Genomic DNA, 17,431 nt, shown 5'->3' on the forward strand with positions numbered 1-17,431 from the left:
ATTTGACATTATTCTCCACCTATAACATCCAGGAAGATATTAAGATCTCGTGGCATTTGTGGTTTTACCCTTTGTGCTCTGCAGCATTTTATACTACACGCAGGACGAGTGGCGAGGAAATAACACGGTTCTGAGGGAGACGCTTTACGGATTTATTACAGGGTCCCATGACCAGATTGCAGCATTTCACGCGCGTTGTCCCTGTGTAGGTGGTACACGGATGCCGATTACCGAGATCAGGGGGCGCGATCCTTCAGTTTACTCAGCAGCACCTCGTTCTTGCGACATTCCTACGAACAAGAGAACAGGACATGAGAAGCAGCCGAGCGACGCCAGATTGTACGGGGCACGTGGGTAATCAGGGACTGGAGGGAGCCGCCGCCATCATCTCACCTCTTTAAACTCCTTGACGGTCTTGAAGTATAATCGCTGCTTCTCCAGCATCTCCAGATACTCGTCGTTCAGCTGATCACGTCTCATCTTGTTTTCCTGCTTCTTCTTCTCCATCTGGAAGACACAAGGCCCATTAGTCCTCCAGTCTGGGGGTCTTCACCCCTCCCCCACACCTAGGTACTCGTGCCTTATTCCTGTTCTGTCTGATCCCATCCACAATCTGCTCCATCTGGCGGAGGAACTGTTCCCGGGTGCCGGAGGAAGCCATCGCCCTGAGGGGTAAAACACGTCGTTAACACGTGACAACGTTATGGGGGAGCGCAGGTGTCGCTCATACTCACTGCTGGAAGTTGTCGTGAATAGAATTCAGCAAATTCACCTAAAAAAAAACAAAAAACAACTACGTCAGAATCAGCCAAAACCACATCCAAAGCAAGAACCATCCTCGCTGCTGAGAAATAAGTGGGTCACATACACAAAGAATGGCGCAATCCCCAAAAGACATCACAGTTAATCGCCATCGGCAACATGATAAAGCAACCACAAAAAAGTAAAGTGTCAACGGCCCCCACAGAATAATCCAGGCCACTCAATAGATGGAAGCTTGACAAAGACTCCAGATCGGGTCGAAACGTCGCATACTCTGATGGAATACCGGCTCACCCTGCTGGATGAATTTTTACTACTTGCACCATATCCTGCTGCCCTCGTCTTTGCCTCAAAGCAACCAGGACTGCGTCGGTGGCACGACTGGAAGGCTCCATAATCGGGTCTTCTCTTATCGGTGGATGAGACAGAGAACATAGAACTCTAGGGTTCATGCACGCGGCACAGACGATGCGCAGCCTCCGTGTGATGCAAATATACTCCGGAAGCGGCGATGCTTCCTGACGTCTCTACACATACGGCCCCAGATGTAGGGCCCTACACAGCCAAATACACGAGCCCTTAACAAGTGGATGCTCAAACATGTCCAACATTCTCCACTAATTATTCCCATCCTATCCATCATTATTGGGGAGGAGACAGAATGTCTTACATAATAGTTATATAATACAATTCCGCAACCACCACTAGGGGGAGCTCCCTGTCTACAGGTTTATACAGCTAACACTAGAGGCTTATCCCTGTAGATAGATTCATACAGCCACCACTGGGGGGAGCTCCCTGTCTACAGGTTTATACAGAAATAATTGACCTCAGAACCAGATGTGGGGGCGGCACAGAGTCCCTTCTCAGCACAACAGTGGCCTGATCTGCAACTATGGTAGGCACAACACTTAGTCTGGGGTCTCTGTTACCTTCTAAACTACTGAAGCCCCTCCCAGGACCTCTCACCTCCTTCTCCAGATAAAGCTTCTTGTCATCCAGAGTGTTGTACAAGGTGAAGAACTGTTTGGTCTCTTTGTGAGTGGCGGAGACTGTAAGGCAAGAATCCGATAAAGAGAATTTATCTCCTTGTTGTAATAAATCGTTGCAATCAAAATTATTCAACCCCCTCTGCAAATTAGGTTTATTTGCCAAATGTACAAACTTTCAGCTGTTTGCACTAAACCTGTCAAACAAGAACAATTTAAGTAGCGCAAAACAACTACTACAACAAGCGGTTTCTCCAAATTCCAATGACACTTAACTGCTGCAGACTCAGAATTATTCATCCCCCTGAACAGAATCCCTTCTAAGAACATATATTTGCAAAATGAAGTGTTGTCTTAAGCACACCTGATGCCACTAATCAAGGGCTGCATTATTATACCAGGTGTGCTTGAGATAAAACACATCAAATAACTGGACTGGCTGCGCTTTTTCTTTTTGGGGTGTGTATTTTGATTGCAGGTTAGAAATATAGCCAAGCCAAGAGAGCGGTCCAAGGTGCTAGGAAAAAATACTGCCCCTATATGGGAAGAGGAGCTGGAGTTAATTATGTTAATTACTTGGCTGTAATTGGTTCATGGAGTGCTAGCTCTGATTGGTTCTCGAGTGCTGTGGCTCAGCCAACCACAGCCAGCGCTTCCTGGAGGCAGGGATTTTAAACCTCTAATCCAGGAAGGGCTGCCTGACAACTACAGAAAAGTGTGCCGGAGCCGACAGTGCATGACAGGTGATGTATTATTTTTTTTTCTTTTTGATGTAGAAATGGCTTATGTTAGGGCTTTTACAGTAGGATTTCCCACTGTAAAAGTTGCATCGCACTACACGAAAATCGCATTTTCGTGTAAAACGATGCAACACATAGGAAGGCTCTAGAAAGAAACGTGGGCTATGGAAAAAAAAAAAAGATGGCAAATTGTGGCCTTATAGAGCATGCCGTGATTTTGTATTCTGGCAATGAAGCAGCCTATAAAACATGGCTAATGTGAAAGAACCCATTGGAAAGCATGGGCTTCACATACATGCAATATGTAGCCCTGTCGCATTGCGAGAAAATTGCGCGATTTTGTCACCCGTGTGAAAGCGGCCTAAGTATTCTCAAACATCTTCCGTCAGTAAGTAGGCTTGTGTGCAGATGAGGGAGGGGGAGGAAGGAGCTGCAGCCACCATGTATCGGCCCGTGTAGGAGACCCGTGCTGTGAGAGGGGAGGGAAGCAGATGATGGAAAAATCCAATTGGTTCAAGCGTACAGCTCAGCTCTGACATCACACCAGGAAGATGATCCCGCCGCTCGGTGCGCCACCATGTAATAATACCTTGTCCATATAGTTCAATGAACCTCTTCTGATACTGCGTCAGCTCCGCTCGACTCGGGACCTCATCGATTTTGCGTTGTAAAATAGCAATTTCGCGATTCCTCCGAGCCTTGGGACAATAATTAGGATAGGGGGATCAGTAGGTGAATAAAAAGGATGCAATTCATAAATCCACTGGCTTATGGGCAACACAGAAAGGAATAAACAGAAGGTAGTAAAATCTCATGTGGATCACATGACTATATAATACAGCAGTGCCTTGCAAAAGTATTCAACCCCCTTAAAATTTGGCAGACCTCTGTGGATCACACAGATTGCTACAGCCGATCTCATGATTCATTATTGGTCAGCAGTAGAAGTTCAAGAGATGTCACCTTCACACCCGGCCTCTAGCTGTGAAGAAGCTTCTCTGAAGAAGACCCTTGAATTCAAGAAGCATCGGCCAGTCAATGAAGATGGAAAGGAGCATCCTCAAGAAATAAGGAGCAGAAGAAAAAGGCCGTATGTCTTCAAGTGTGTGGAGATCTCATGAGGCAGTAAAATCTGCACCTGACGTTGCCTAAACCAGGCCGTCCCTCAGCACTAGGAGCAAGACTATGACGATGGAAGCGGTAGAGGGGCCGGCAATCGCTGTGAAGATGAAGACCAAGAAGCATCCTCAGGAACTAACTCACCCGACACTGGCTAGACCAGGCCGCCCCTCAACACGGAGAGCAAGACTATGACGATGTGTGAGGGAAGAGGTAGAGGGGCCAAGAATCGCTGCAGGCATGGAGATCGAAGGTTACCGATCACTAGGGGGGGCTAGAAAGACACAATTACCGAAGATGAACCACATCACACAGCGATTCGACCACAATGGCTAACCCAACAGTGACCACTCCTCAGAAGCATCCCAGGCACAAGGACAAAGTGAATGCTCTACAAGGGCCGAGCGACACAACCCGACCCAACCAATATGAAGAACCTGGAGCAGATCAGCCTGGAAGAATGTGTGAAGATGACCCCCAACCAGGCTGACTGCCGTCATAACAGCAAACCGTATTCTACCAAGTTCTAGGGTGAAGGGGATGAAAACTTATGCAAGCAGCATTCTTCAGTTTTTGCTGACAAATAATGAATCGGGAAGGTTTGGTAATACTGATGGGAACAACCTGCGTGAATCCAGAGGCATCTGCTGACAGCTCCAATGTATGAAGGCGGCTGCAGCTCCCCGACGGCGGTCGTCACTCACCAGGAGGAGCCGGATCTTCTGCAGTTTCTCGCGCTCCGCTCTGTGCTGCTGTTCAAACAATGACGATCTCTCCTGAGAACACGAGACACAACATGATCCCGCCGTAGAGGCAGCGGCTCCCAGGCATCCCCGCAGTCACCGCTTATTACCTTCTCCTCGCCGCCCTCCGCTATCTCAGCTTTTAGGGTCTCGATGTTCTGCTGGAGACGGGTCATCTCCTCCTGTGGACGGCACAGTTGGGGGTGTTAATAGTCTATTTGCGGGTCACTGGGGCCCGCATGTTATAGATTGTAGTCTCACCCGGCAGTTAGCCCGGAACTGCTGCTCCTGAGACTTCAGAGTCTCGTTCATCGCCACCAGCGCTCGCAACTTCTGTAATATCCTGTAGACACAAGCACATTATGAGGACAAGACCGCAGCAGTACAGATAAAAGGCGAACACCTATAGGGACCACATTCCTCTATCCAATGTATAGAAATTCTGTTTTTTTACGGCCCCCAAAACTCTTCACAGCATAATTAAGTGTGCTTTACAGCACAACAGAAGAGAGCCTCACGTCTCTCCAGATGATCCCTCCCCTTCGCTCGGACATCACCAGACATTCCCCGGTAGTGCCTCCCTTTACCCGTGACCAAGCCACCCACAAGATAATCCCTCCCCTTCCCTCTAATGTCACCAGGCCTCCCAACAGATAACCTCTCCATATGACATCACTAGGCTTTCCCAAACAATCCTCCCTCTGCCTGTGACATCACCAGACCTAACCCCAGGTAAACCGTAGAAAACCCATCACCGTGACATCACTAAGCTTCCCCACATAATCGCTCCCTCTGACATCATCATGCCTCCAAACAGATATTCCCTCCCTATCACATTATCAAGCCTTTCCCTTCCACTGATATCAAGCCTAGCCAAATAACCCCTTCCCGCCCTATGATATTACCAGGTCTCTCTCTAGAAAACCCCTACCTGTGAAATCACCAGGCCTCCCCACATGATCCCTCTGCTTCCCTGTGACATCATGGCTCTTTCAGAAAATCCCTCTCTGCAACATCACCAGGCTGCCTAAGATAATCCCTCCCCCTCTCTGTGACATCACCACGCCTCTCCCTAGAAAACCCCTCCTCTCACTGTGACATCACCAGGCTTCCCCAAATAATATATCCCCGTCCCTATGACATCACCAGGACTCTCCCTAGAAAACCCCTCCTCTCACTGTGACATCACTAGGTACCCCAGATAATATATCCCCCTCCCTGTGACTTCACCTGGGCTCTCCATGGAAAACCCCTCCCCTTGCGACATCATCAGGCTTTCCTAGAATAATTCCTCCCCCTCACTTGGACATCAGGCCTCCCCCCTCTGACATTTCCAGACCTATCCTCAGATAACCCCTCCCTGTGACATCACCAGGCGTCCCTACATAATTCCTCCACTTCCCTGTGACATCATCAAGGCTCTCCCAGAAAACCCATTCTTGTGACATCACCAGACCGCTCCAGATAATCCTTCCCCCCCTCCCTGTGACCTCACCAAACCTCCCCAGATAATTCCTCCCCCTCCCTGTGACATCACAAGACCTCCCCAGATAATCCCTTCACCTCCCTGTGACATCACCAGACCTCCCCAGATAATCCCTTCCCCTCCCTATGACATCAGCAGACCTCTCCCTAGAAAACCCCTCCCCTTCATTATCTTCAGGCTTCCCTAGAATAATCTCTCCCCTCCCTTTGACATCAGGCCTCTCCCTAGAAAACCCCTCCCCTCTCTGTGACATCACCAGGCCTGACCCCCAGGTAACCCCTCTCTGTGACATCACCAGGCCTCCCCAGATAACTCCCCTTTCCCTGCAATGGGTCAGCTGTTCTTCTCTATGGTCAGTGCTAGGGGCTCGGCAGCACAACTACCTGTTATTAACCCATCACCTGCTGGAAATTAAATAAGCAAAAGCAAAAATCGATAAACTAAATTCCCAGTGTTATCCATTTGGCCACCAGATGGCAGCACATGTATAGACAATCATAACATGATTCTATATTATTACATCCCGTGTAGTAGGTAGGTAGGTAGGTGTCGCACATCTGTGGAAGGCTCAGCAGCTGAAATACTAGAGGAACTTCGCTTGGAGATGTAAGTGTCAAAGTTATTGGCTAAATATTACCGCTATGGACTTCAGCTCCTTCACTAGTAGCCTTCCTATTGAATGCCGACATGCACTGACCAGAGGCGCGTCTCCCAAGGGCACCCGCAATATACGTCCCTAGAATACCACACTGCTATCTTGACTTTCACCGTTTCCCTCATCCACAGGGCAGACACAACCCTGATTCCAGCGGGTTCTACATGGCTGACATTTACCTGCATGTCCGTCCCCGCATTACCTGTACAGGTGGGTGACTGTTAACCCCTGTGGGTCTGTAACAGTTATCTGATACTCTCACTTTGGACGTTCTATGGCTGGTGGAGTATTCTGCTCTGTCCACGTTCTATCACTTTAGAGTGTTACTTCGTGTCCTTTTACACGGGCTGATAAGTCGTTGAGTTTCCGCTTTCCAGCAAATTAAATTTTTTGTTTTTTTTTATTGATAACATTTGCCACAGGTCATTACAGATTTGGCGATATGAAACCTATGGCTTTTTATACATTTTTTCTTTAAGCAAAAAAAAAAGAAAAATTTTACATTTTTTTCCCCACCTTCTTTTAAGTCCCTTTAGGGAACTCGAACCTGCAATCCTCTGATTTCTCAGATAATACAACGCAGTACTTCTGTACTGCAGTGTGTTATGCGATTTCCTTGCCAGCACTTAGTTATAGCAGACCTGAAGGCTACCTGGTTGCCATGACAACCCATTGGCCCTTTGCAATTTTATGGCGGAGGGTCAATGATTTCACAAAGGAAGCGCCCTCCCTCTGTTAACTCCCTACATGCCGCAATCAACGCTGATCACAGCACGTAAGAAGTTAGCAGCAGGGATCAGAGTTCTTGCTGATCCCCGCCATTGCAGCGGTAAGCCGGCTGGTCAGTCACAGTCAGCGTGGGTTCAGCTCCTCAGCCGGCTCCATCCATGTGACGTAACTATAAAGTCTTTTTGTGCAAACCTCTTCCTCGCCCGGACATACATATATGTCCAGGGGCAAGAAAAGAAAAACTAAACGTTCCCACCGCGTGATTAAGAACCGCAGACCGTCATCCACATTCTCCTCCCTGAATCCAGCACACAACAGGTTAACCCACGCAGGAGCCGTCACCCACCCGGGATCTGCTGTGGATTCCACCTTCTCCAGCGCCGACATCTCCAGATCCAACTTCTCACTGTAACTTGTAACCTGCAGGGGGGAACACAGAAGATGGTGAAGGGGCGGGCGGCCGTCCTCAAGTGGCGCCAGTTAGCAGGGTAAGAACGGCAGGAGAGCCGGCAGCGGTGGGTGCGGGATCTTCTTACCTCCGACAGCTTCTTCTTCGCCTCTTCGCACTCGGCCTGCAGCTCGGAAGATTTTGCCTTCAACTAAAATCAGAAACACGGTTTAGAAAAGGAAAAACACGTCGTCATCTGGTCACATGATCAACAAGATGGCCGACAAGACGCTGCACCCTAGAGAACGAACTCTGGTCATGTGTTCTTAGGTAGCAGCACCCTGCAATCTGCAGAGTGTCTCCGCCCACTGAGCCATCATATAAAACTACAAGCCACCCAGAACCTGAACATCTACACATAAGGGAAGCTGAGATATGAGAGCTGTTTGTCAGCTCCTAGTAGCCCGGATGACGGTCAGTGCAGATCCATAGTCACACGCCCCAGACAGACTATTCTGGAGTCTGGGAGCCTCCAGGCACAGCTAGGATGTTGGCGGTCATATTTCTTACCTTCTCCATGACTTGAGTCTTCTGGGTGATCTGCTTGTTGAGCGATGCCACTTTCCTGCGATGCTGCTGCGCCGGCCCCAGGTGCTCCGGCCGCTCCTCCGTGCTAAGCTCCGATTGCTGGAAGACGCAGAGAGGCGACGTCAATGCTCTGATCCGCTGACTGCGACAAAAGGAGCTGCATGCACTGGACGTCCCTCCCGCCATTGACCAGACCCCTCACCAACCTTCTCTGCGTATTCAGAAACCATCTGCTTTATTTCGTGCGATTGTAAGCCCACAATCTGTCCGACCGTGCTCGCCGTCAGCCGCCCCTGAAAAGACAAAAGTCACCAAGGTCAAAGGTCATCTTAGTGGCACATTCACCATATTCTGATGACAGGCTCCTCCCACAACATCACCACACCCCTTTGTTATATAATCCCCAGAAGAGGTATAATCTGGTATCAGGCTCCGCCCACCACTCACCTGCTCCAGGTCCATGGCCGCCATCCCCGTCATTAGGTTCTTTATACGGAGCTTTTCCATAGCAAAAAAGTAAATACATAAATTAGTTGCGGGTGAAGACAGTCAAGATCCCCTCCCCCACACACTGTCCCCTCCCCCACAGTACATGTTCTCACAGAATAACCCACCGAAGGGGTAGCCATTAGTAAACTGATCCCCTTCCCTTTTACTTGTAGCACTTAAGGCCCTTTTACACCCAACAAATATCGCTCAAAATTGGTTCCAACAACCGAAAGTGAGCTATAATCGTTATAATGGTTATAATGGTTATGTACTCTGCTGGGAGGAGCCAATGGAATCCTGCCGGCCAGATAACCACCGCATAAACACTCGCGCAGCCGAGCGAACAACTCATGGAGAAAATGCAGGTGATTAAAGCCATTATCTGTATGTGTGATTTCATTCAAAAATGTCGGGGGTTCGTTCAGTGGTGCGGTTGTTTAAGCGATAATTGTTGTGTGTAGAAGGGCCTTTAGCAAATGACCCCCACCAGACATTGTTACTTCATGATGAATATGGAGTAATCGTCACTTACTTCCTCCTGAGCCTGCAGCTCCTCCTCCTCCTTTAAGTCTCCTTTAACCCCTCCAGAGGTGACCGGCAGCTTCTGATCCTCCAACTGCGACAAGGAGAAGACAAAGCAGAAGCAAAGAAATGCGAGGAATCAAACACCAATTATTAATAGGAGCTGTGACATCACCACGCTAAAGATGACAGTTATCAGACAGCAGTGACATCACCGGTCTCCAGGTATAAAGTTATATTATACAGCAGCAGCAGTGACATCACCGGTCTCCAGGTATAAAGTTATATTATACAGCAGCAGCGACATCACCGCTCTCCATATAGGTTATATTATACAGCAGTGACATCACCGCTCTCCATATAGGTTATATTATACAGCAGTGACATCACCGCTCTCCATATAGGTTATATTATACAGCAGTGACATCACCGCTCTCCATATAGGTTATATTATACAGCAGTGACATCATAGGTCTCCATCTAGAAGTTATCTATAAGGTGACATCACCGCTCTCCATATAGGTTACATTATACAGCAGTGACATCACCGCTCTCCATATAGGTTACATTATACAGCAGTGACATCACCGCTCTCCAGGTATAAGTTATATTATACAGCAACAGAAGTGACATCATAGGTCTCCATCTAGAAGTTATCTATAAGGTGACATCACCGATCTCCATATAGGCTATATTATACAGCAGTGACATCACCGCTCTCCATATAGGCTATATTATACAGCAGTGACATCACTGCACTCCATATAGGTTATATTATACAGCAGTGACATCACCGATCTCCATATAGGCTATATTATACAGCAGTGACATCACCGCTCTCCATATAGGTTATATTATACAGCAGTGACATCACCGCTCTCCATATAGGTTATATTATACAGCAGTGACATCACCGCTCTCCATATATAACCTCATCATGACATTGCAGGACTGATAATAACCGCACCTTTTCCACTTTTCCAGTTTTGCTGATTCCGTATCGCCTGCAAAAAAAATTATAAAATAGAAGAATTTGGGAAGAAATAATATTAAAACATACCCCCCCCCCAGTCACATGACCAGCAGTATCCTCACACGTGTGGTCACCAGTTACTACAGGTTACACAGTCCTTACACATACTGTTATCTTCACCATTTCTGGACCCCAGCCCTGCATCCTCTCCATGGAGTCCTCCCTTCGGCCATACATCCTGCCGCGGCCCTGTGGTCTACTCCGTGTCTGGCTGGGCTATCAAATAGCGGTGGGGCCACAATCCAGCCACAAAAACCACCTGTAATCTACTTATCACTGCCTGCCACTGACTCAGTGTCGCCCCCTGACCACCATGTAGTCAGCACCACCTGCTGTTCTCTGGGACGGATATGTGTAACCCCTTAGCAAAAAAACCTCTGTCATCCGCAGGATTAGGGAGCTGACATCCACACGCACACAGAGCGCAGGCGGCCGCCATGTCAAGCTGTCCGACGGGGTCATGTGACGACAAAATATAAATGTAGGGGTGGGGTGTGACCAATCAGAACACGCTGCAGAGATGGTAACCCCTGGGCACTGTACCTGCCGTATTCCAGGAGGGTGGAGTGAACCCGCGACTCCTCGTCCGTCAGCTCCGATGCGCCATCCTGTCGCCTGTATCTCCTGCGAGGCTTGTAGATATCCTGCAGAGGGGGCGGAGGTTAGTATGTCATCAGGGGGTGGGGCTCATCAGATATCCCATATCGCACTGCTGAACTGTACTGTGGGAGCCTAAGAAGGGTCCTCTACTAGTGGTCTACATACTGCAGCCCCCAGAAATCTGCTCTCCGCACCACAAGAGTTAACAGTGCACAGCAAACCGCAGAACTGTGAATGCAGCTCTGGATGTCACTGGAGAATAAAAAAGGGGACAGGCGGATAACCCCCAGACGTATAAAGCAGTCGCTGATCCTGGGCCCTCTACAAATAGATAGGAGTCAACCCTGAGTCTAAAAGATGGGAGGGGGAAGAAGCCGCCTGACAAGTGGGAGGGGGGGAAGAAGCCGCCTGACAAGTGGGAGGGGGGAAGAAGCTGCCTGACAAGTGGGAGGGGGGGGGGGAAGAAGCCGCCTGACAAGTGGGAGGGGGGGGGGAAAGAAGCCGCCTGACAAGTGGGAGGGGGGGGGGGGGGGGGGGAGAAGCCGCCTGACAAGTGGGAGGGGGAAGAAAGAAACAATCGGGGAGGAAGAAGGAAAAAAAAGAAAGGATGGAGAATAGAGAGGAGGTGAAGAAAAAAATGGAGAGACAAGAGAAGAAGAAGAGGCCAGAAGAGACGAGGATGGGATATAGAGGATGCTGAGGATGAGCCCCGCACAGCTGATGGGGACTATAATACACATACGCCGGAGCAGGGAGGGAGCAAGTGCCTAATGTAATAACGTGGATCCAGCGCTGGGGATCTATCGGGATCCGGTGTCACGGGGCTCATATAACTTTGCAGTGTTTATCATTTGTTCCCTTCTGGTCAGCAATTTCCTTTCTTTTTTGTCTCTTTTGTCCAGTAAGCTTACCTCCCAAGTAAAGGGGGTCTGGAAGATTCGGCACGAGTCCGAAGTCCGCGAAGGCTCCGAGCACCCAAATTCAGCAAAGTACATCAGGTGAAATAATCGACCAATCAGATGCTTAAAAAGAGGGCATCGCCATCCAGATCAATGCCCACACATAACTTCCACTGTCCAGCAGGCCGGATGTCGGTAGTGACCCCCTCTGCAGTGACCCCCTCGGCAGTGACCCCCTCGGCAGTGACCCCCCTCGGCAGTGACCGGTCCCCCAGAGACAATAAAAGCACAAAAACAGAAAGCAAACATTGGATAAACTCACGAAGGTCTCGCTGAGGGTCTTCACGGCTTTTTCCTTCCGACTTATAAACTCCGTATCCTGTGAAGATGGATTGCTATGGTTATGTATCACACACAGAATCTCATCACCAACATCAGTCTCCAAATTCCCCTATTGGGGTGCGTTCACACACAGCCGAAAAACTACAAAATCCACAGCAAAAACCGTCAAACTGTGCAGCAGATCTGCACCAAAAATACACTGTGAACGCACCTACGGGCTCCTGCACACTGGTGACGGTTATATCGCCCCCGCAAGCCTTCTAAGACCCCTGGATACAAGGCTTTTTGCACATGGAAACAGCCTTGCATCGCTACAGGGCTGAAGGAATCCCCCATAGCGAGGAGAAAGGGAGGCGGAGCTACAGTGGGATCTCCTAGAGATCTACCCATATTGGAGAGATAGGGAGCGGAGCTAGAGGGCTCTACCAAGAGCAGGGTGAAAGGGGGCAGGGCTAGAGGGGGTTCTCATAGCAACTCCCCTTTACCCAAGAGAGTGGGCGGGGCTAGAGGATGGATCCCGCCCCCTCTTGGCCAGAGAGTAATCACTATGAGAACCCTCTCTAACCCGGCCCCATCTTTTCTTGTGGTAGCCCTGGGAAAGCCCTCTAGCTTGGCTCCCTATCTCTCCAAATATGGGGAGATCTCCAGAAGATACCCTGTAGCTCCGCCCCCCTCTCTCTCCTTGCTATGGGGGATTCCTTCAGCCCCACAGGCTGTTTCATGATCTTCTTCCATTGAAAAGAATGGGTGATATCGCTGAAAGAAAGAACAGACATGCTGCGATTTGTTTTCTGCATTTCATCGCAACGCGGCGCCATGCAGGATTAGTGGTTTAGTGGTGGAGATGATGCACAATGCAGCACTTTCCCGCAGGGGGCGTACTGGGGATGACGTGCTGTGATGTGACTGCGGACACTCACCTCAGGGAGACTGTGATCCTTCTGGAACTGAGACACAGAATACGAGCGGATGTAATCCCCCATCTCCTGCCGCGTCTCTATAGCGCGCTTCACCAGCCACTGCCGGGGGCAAGAGAAACGTCAGCAGATGCAGCCAAATCCAGTGAGTACAGCACCCCCATAACTAGTCATTACAGCACCCCCATAACTAGTCATTACAGGACCCCCATAACTAGTCATTACATCACTCCAATGCATACAGCACCCCCATTACTAGTGATCAGAGAAACCCCATAACTAGTCATCACAGGACTCCCATAACTAGTGTGTACTGCACCCCCATAACTAGTCAGAGCACTCCCATAACTAGTGCCTACCGCACCCCCATAAGAAGTGCGTACAGCACCCCCATAACTAGTCAACAGAGCTCCCCCATAACTAGTCATCACAGGACCCCCATAGCTAGTCATTACATCACCCCAATGCCCAGTGCATAGAGCACCCCCATAACTAGCCATCAGAGCACCCCCATAAACAGTGATCAGAGAAACCCCATAACTAGTCATCAGAGAACCCCTATACCCAGTGCGTACAGCACCCCCATAACTATTGATCAGAGGACCTCCATAACTAGTGATCAGGGCACCCCCACGCCCAGTGCATGCCGCTCCCCCATAACTAGTGATCACAGCACCCCTATACCCAGAGCATACAGTCGCCCCATAACTAGTTATCAGAGCACCCCTGTAACCAGTGCATACAGCCTCCCCCCCCACCACATGCCCAGTGCGTACAACCCCCCATAACTATTGATCAGAGCAACCCCATAACTAGTCATCAGAGAACAGCCATACCTAGTAATCACATCACCCCAATCCAGTGCATACAGCCCCCCCAATAACTAGTGATCAGGGCACCCCATGCCCACAGTTACGGAGCGCCACCACTAGCAGAAGTGAGACCACATTGGCTGACATGCTCACGGCGCCCCCTACAGCTCGTTACCTGGATGACAGGGAAGATGTGGATGAAGTCCAGCCCTTGGATCTGATGCGGCTCCAGGCGGTGCGGACATTTCATTTTGGGTAAAACGGAGACAATCTTCTCGGTTAATGCTCTGCAATGACAGGAGGCGGAGAGTGAAGCCACCGATGGCGTCCCGGACCCCCAGCATCCGTCCCCACCCAACCAGCAGTCCCAGGATGTCACCAGCAAACTGCACTGGCTGGTGCTGGGAGTCCCTGGCAGACAGGGGGCGCCACACTGCTTGTTCTGGGACTCTCTGGAGCCGACGGACTTCGTGTTGCTGCGTCTTTGAACAAAGCCGCATCTGCTGCCACGTGCCGGGGCCACGAGTCCGAAGAAAGACTGGGGGTCATCTGCTGCCACGTGCCGGGGCCACGAGTCCGAAGAGACTGGGGGTCATCTGCTGCCACGTGCCGGGGCCACGAGTCCGAAGAAAAACTGGGGGTCATCTGCTGCCAAGTGCCGGGGCCACGAGTCCAAAGAAAGACTGGGGGTCATCTGCTGCAACGAGCAAGCGATGGCCGCACAACCCTCCGCAGACATCACTGCAGGCGCATGGACCCCCGTGTTCACTTCGCAGGGCGCTCACCCCTCCACTGCAGGTGCCCCGCCCCTTAGTGTATGGACGCCCCCTCCGGCGCAGGCGCCACCCCCCTCCCCCCAGCATACATACGCCCCCCGGTGGTATCACCGCTCTGCTCACATCTTCTGTCCGATGGTGGAGTTCTCCTGGAAGAGCAGATCTACATCAATGTCAAAGTTGCAGGTGGTGATGCACCAGGTCATCCCGCCGACGACCTGCAGAGGGAGAGGTCACATGACTGGGCGCCACCGTCACCCACCGCCCACCGCCCCGCCAGTCATCACCATCACCCACCGCCCCGCCAGTCATCACCATCACCCACCGCCCCGCCAGTCATCACCATCACCCACCGCCCCGCCAGTCATCACCCACCGCCCCGCCAGTCATCACCCACCGCCCCGCCAGTCATCACCATCACCCACCGCCCCGCCAGTCATCACCCACCGCCTCGCCAGTCATCACCCACCGCCCCGCCAGTCATCACCCACCGCCCCGCCAGTCATCACCATCACCCACCGCCAGTCATCACCATCACCCACCATCACCCACGACCCGCCAGTCATCACCATCACCCACAACCCCGCGACCCGCCAGTCATCACCATCACCTTATCAAACGGGGAGAGGCCTTTAATTCTGGCCCGGAAGTATCCGGCGGCCACCAGCAGCTCCAGGATCTCCAGCAGCTTCACCTGCTGCTCCTCGTCCTCCCGGGTCTCCACCTGCGGAAGAGGGGGGCGGATATTACACAGGCGGCATGCGTATACTGTATATTACACAGGGGGAGGGGCATACCCACATACACTGTATATTACACAGGGGGAGGGGCATACCATAGGTACACGGTATATTACAAAAGGGGGGAGGGGCATATGTATACAGTATATTCCACAGAGCTGGAGGAAGCGTATACAGGCAGAATATACAATATATACACACACACACAGTACATACTATATTATATAGCCCCTCTGTATACTGTACTGCATATATAAAATCCCCTGCATAATGTACCATATATTATATAGGGGAAGAGGGGGCATATGTATATAGGTGGATTACATTACATATCCACAGTACATTATATAGGGGGAATTATAGGATATGGTGCAATATACAGGCGGAGTGTGTATATATATATATATATATATATATATATATACATACACATACACACAGTACAGTATACAGTGGGGCTATATATGTACAGACGGTACCTCGCTCTCCCCGCGGCTCCCTGACATTCTGCTCCGTACACCGTTCACTGCAGGAGGAGACCGGACGGACACATGACCTGTCACATGACGGAGTCCTCACCGGGTCACGTGACTCAGTGATAAGAGCGTCCAGCAGGTGGCGCCGTCGTCAGCCTCGAAGATAGGAGGCCGGCGTGCATATTAGCACTTTCTGCTTAGCTTAAGCAGCGCTGCTGATTAGAGCCAGCTGATTGGCTTGTGGTGCCGAAGAGCCAATCAGGTGGCTCTAATCAGCAGCGCTGCTTAACCTAAGCGTAAACTGCTAATATGGCCGTGCAGCATGTGGCGCCGTCATCAGCCTCAGTAATAGGAGGCCAGCGTCCAGCAGGTGGCGCCATCATCAGCCTCAGTAATAGGAGGCTGGCGTCCAGCAGGTGGCGCCATCATCAGCCTCAGTAATAGGAGGCCGGCGTCCAGCAGGTGGCGCCGTCATCAGCCTCAGTGATAGGAGGCTGGCATCCAGCAGGTGGCGCAGTCATCAACCTTTTGTAATAGGAGGCTGGCGTCCAGCAGGTGGCGCCATCATCAGCCTCAGTAATAGGAGGCCGGCGTCCAGCAGGTGGCACCGTCATCAGCCTCAGTGATAGGAGGCCGGCATCCAGCAGGTGGCACTGTCATCAGCCTCAGTGATAGGAGGCTGGCATCCAGCAGGTGGCGCTGTCATCAGCCTCAGGGATAGGAGGCTGGCATCCAGCAGGTGGCGCAGTCATCAACCTTTAGTAATAGGAGGCCGTCGTCCAGAAGGTGGCGCTGTCATCAGCCTCAGGGATAGGAGGCCGGCGTCCAGCAGGTGGCGCCATCATCAGCCTCAGTAATAGGAGGCTGGCGTCCAGCAGGTGGCACCGTCATCAGCCTCAGTGATAGGAGGCTGGCATCCAGCAGGTGGCGCTGTCATCAGCCTCAGGGATAGGAGGCTGGCATCCAGCAGGTGGCGCAGTCATCAACCTTTAGTAATAGGAGGCCGTCGTCCAGAAGGTGGCGCTGTCATCAGCCTCAGTGATAGGGGGCCGGCGTCCAGCAGGTGGCGCTGTCATCAGCTTCAGTGATAGGAGGCCGGCGTCCAGCAGGTGGCGCTGTCATCAGCCTCAGTAATAGGAGGCCAGCGTCCAGCAGGTGGCGCCATCATCAGCCTCAGTAATAGGAGGCCGGCGTCCAGCAGGTGGCGCCGTCATCAGCCTCAGTTATAGGAGGCCGGCGTCCAGCAGGTGGCGCTGTCATCAGCCTCAGTAATAGGAGGCCGGCGTCCAGCAGGTGGCGCTGTCATCAGCCTCAGTGATAGGAGGCCAGCGTCCAGCAGGTGGCGCTGTCATCAGCCTCAGTAATAGGAGGCCAGCCTCCAGCAGCTGAAATTATTTCTTGAGGTTTCTGTATTACTTTCCAGGAAGCCGTTGTGGCCACCATATTGTCACATGAAGTCACTGTTTCTCATGTAGTCGGGCGCGACCACTTGTTAGGACCCGCTGTGCTACACGCTGGTGGGACTTGGGCCCAGTTACACAGGTGACACCTGCCGCACCTCGGTCTTCGAGTCGGGGTGTGGACTTCACTGCGGGGTCCTCAGGCCGCTTCTCTGGAAGTGATCGC

The 17,431-nt window shown here is 51.2% G+C and overlaps 1 protein-coding gene across 1 annotated transcript; it reads right to left on the minus strand.

The window, feature by feature from the left end:
- Positions 1–138: 138 nt before the first annotated feature.
- CCDC93 (coiled-coil domain containing 93) lies at positions 139–15,934 on the minus strand. The gene is made up of 23 exons (XM_066575251.1): positions 15,809–15,934; positions 15,200–15,313; positions 14,713–14,807; positions 13,989–14,100; positions 13,005–13,103; positions 12,065–12,121; positions 10,787–10,887; positions 10,178–10,214; positions 9,221–9,304; positions 8,647–8,697; positions 8,406–8,492; positions 8,182–8,298; positions 7,760–7,822; positions 7,570–7,643; positions 4,615–4,696; positions 4,464–4,535; positions 4,315–4,386; positions 3,081–3,189; positions 1,732–1,814; positions 735–772; positions 581–665; positions 394–507; positions 139–290 (listed from the first exon to the last, which is right to left on the minus strand). Exons 1-23 carry the CDS (start codon positions 15,833–15,835, stop codon positions 237–239), a joined length of 1,827 nt encoding a protein of 608 aa, XP_066431348.1. The 5' UTR covers positions 15,836–15,934; the 3' UTR covers positions 139–236.
- Positions 15,935–17,431: the final 1,497 nt, after the last annotated feature.

The sequence above is a fragment of the Eleutherodactylus coqui genome, chromosome 8 (genome assembly GCF_035609145.1).
Source record: "Eleutherodactylus coqui strain aEleCoq1 chromosome 8, aEleCoq1.hap1, whole genome shotgun sequence".
Taxonomy (NCBI): domain Eukaryota; kingdom Metazoa; phylum Chordata; class Amphibia; order Anura; family Eleutherodactylidae; genus Eleutherodactylus; species Eleutherodactylus coqui.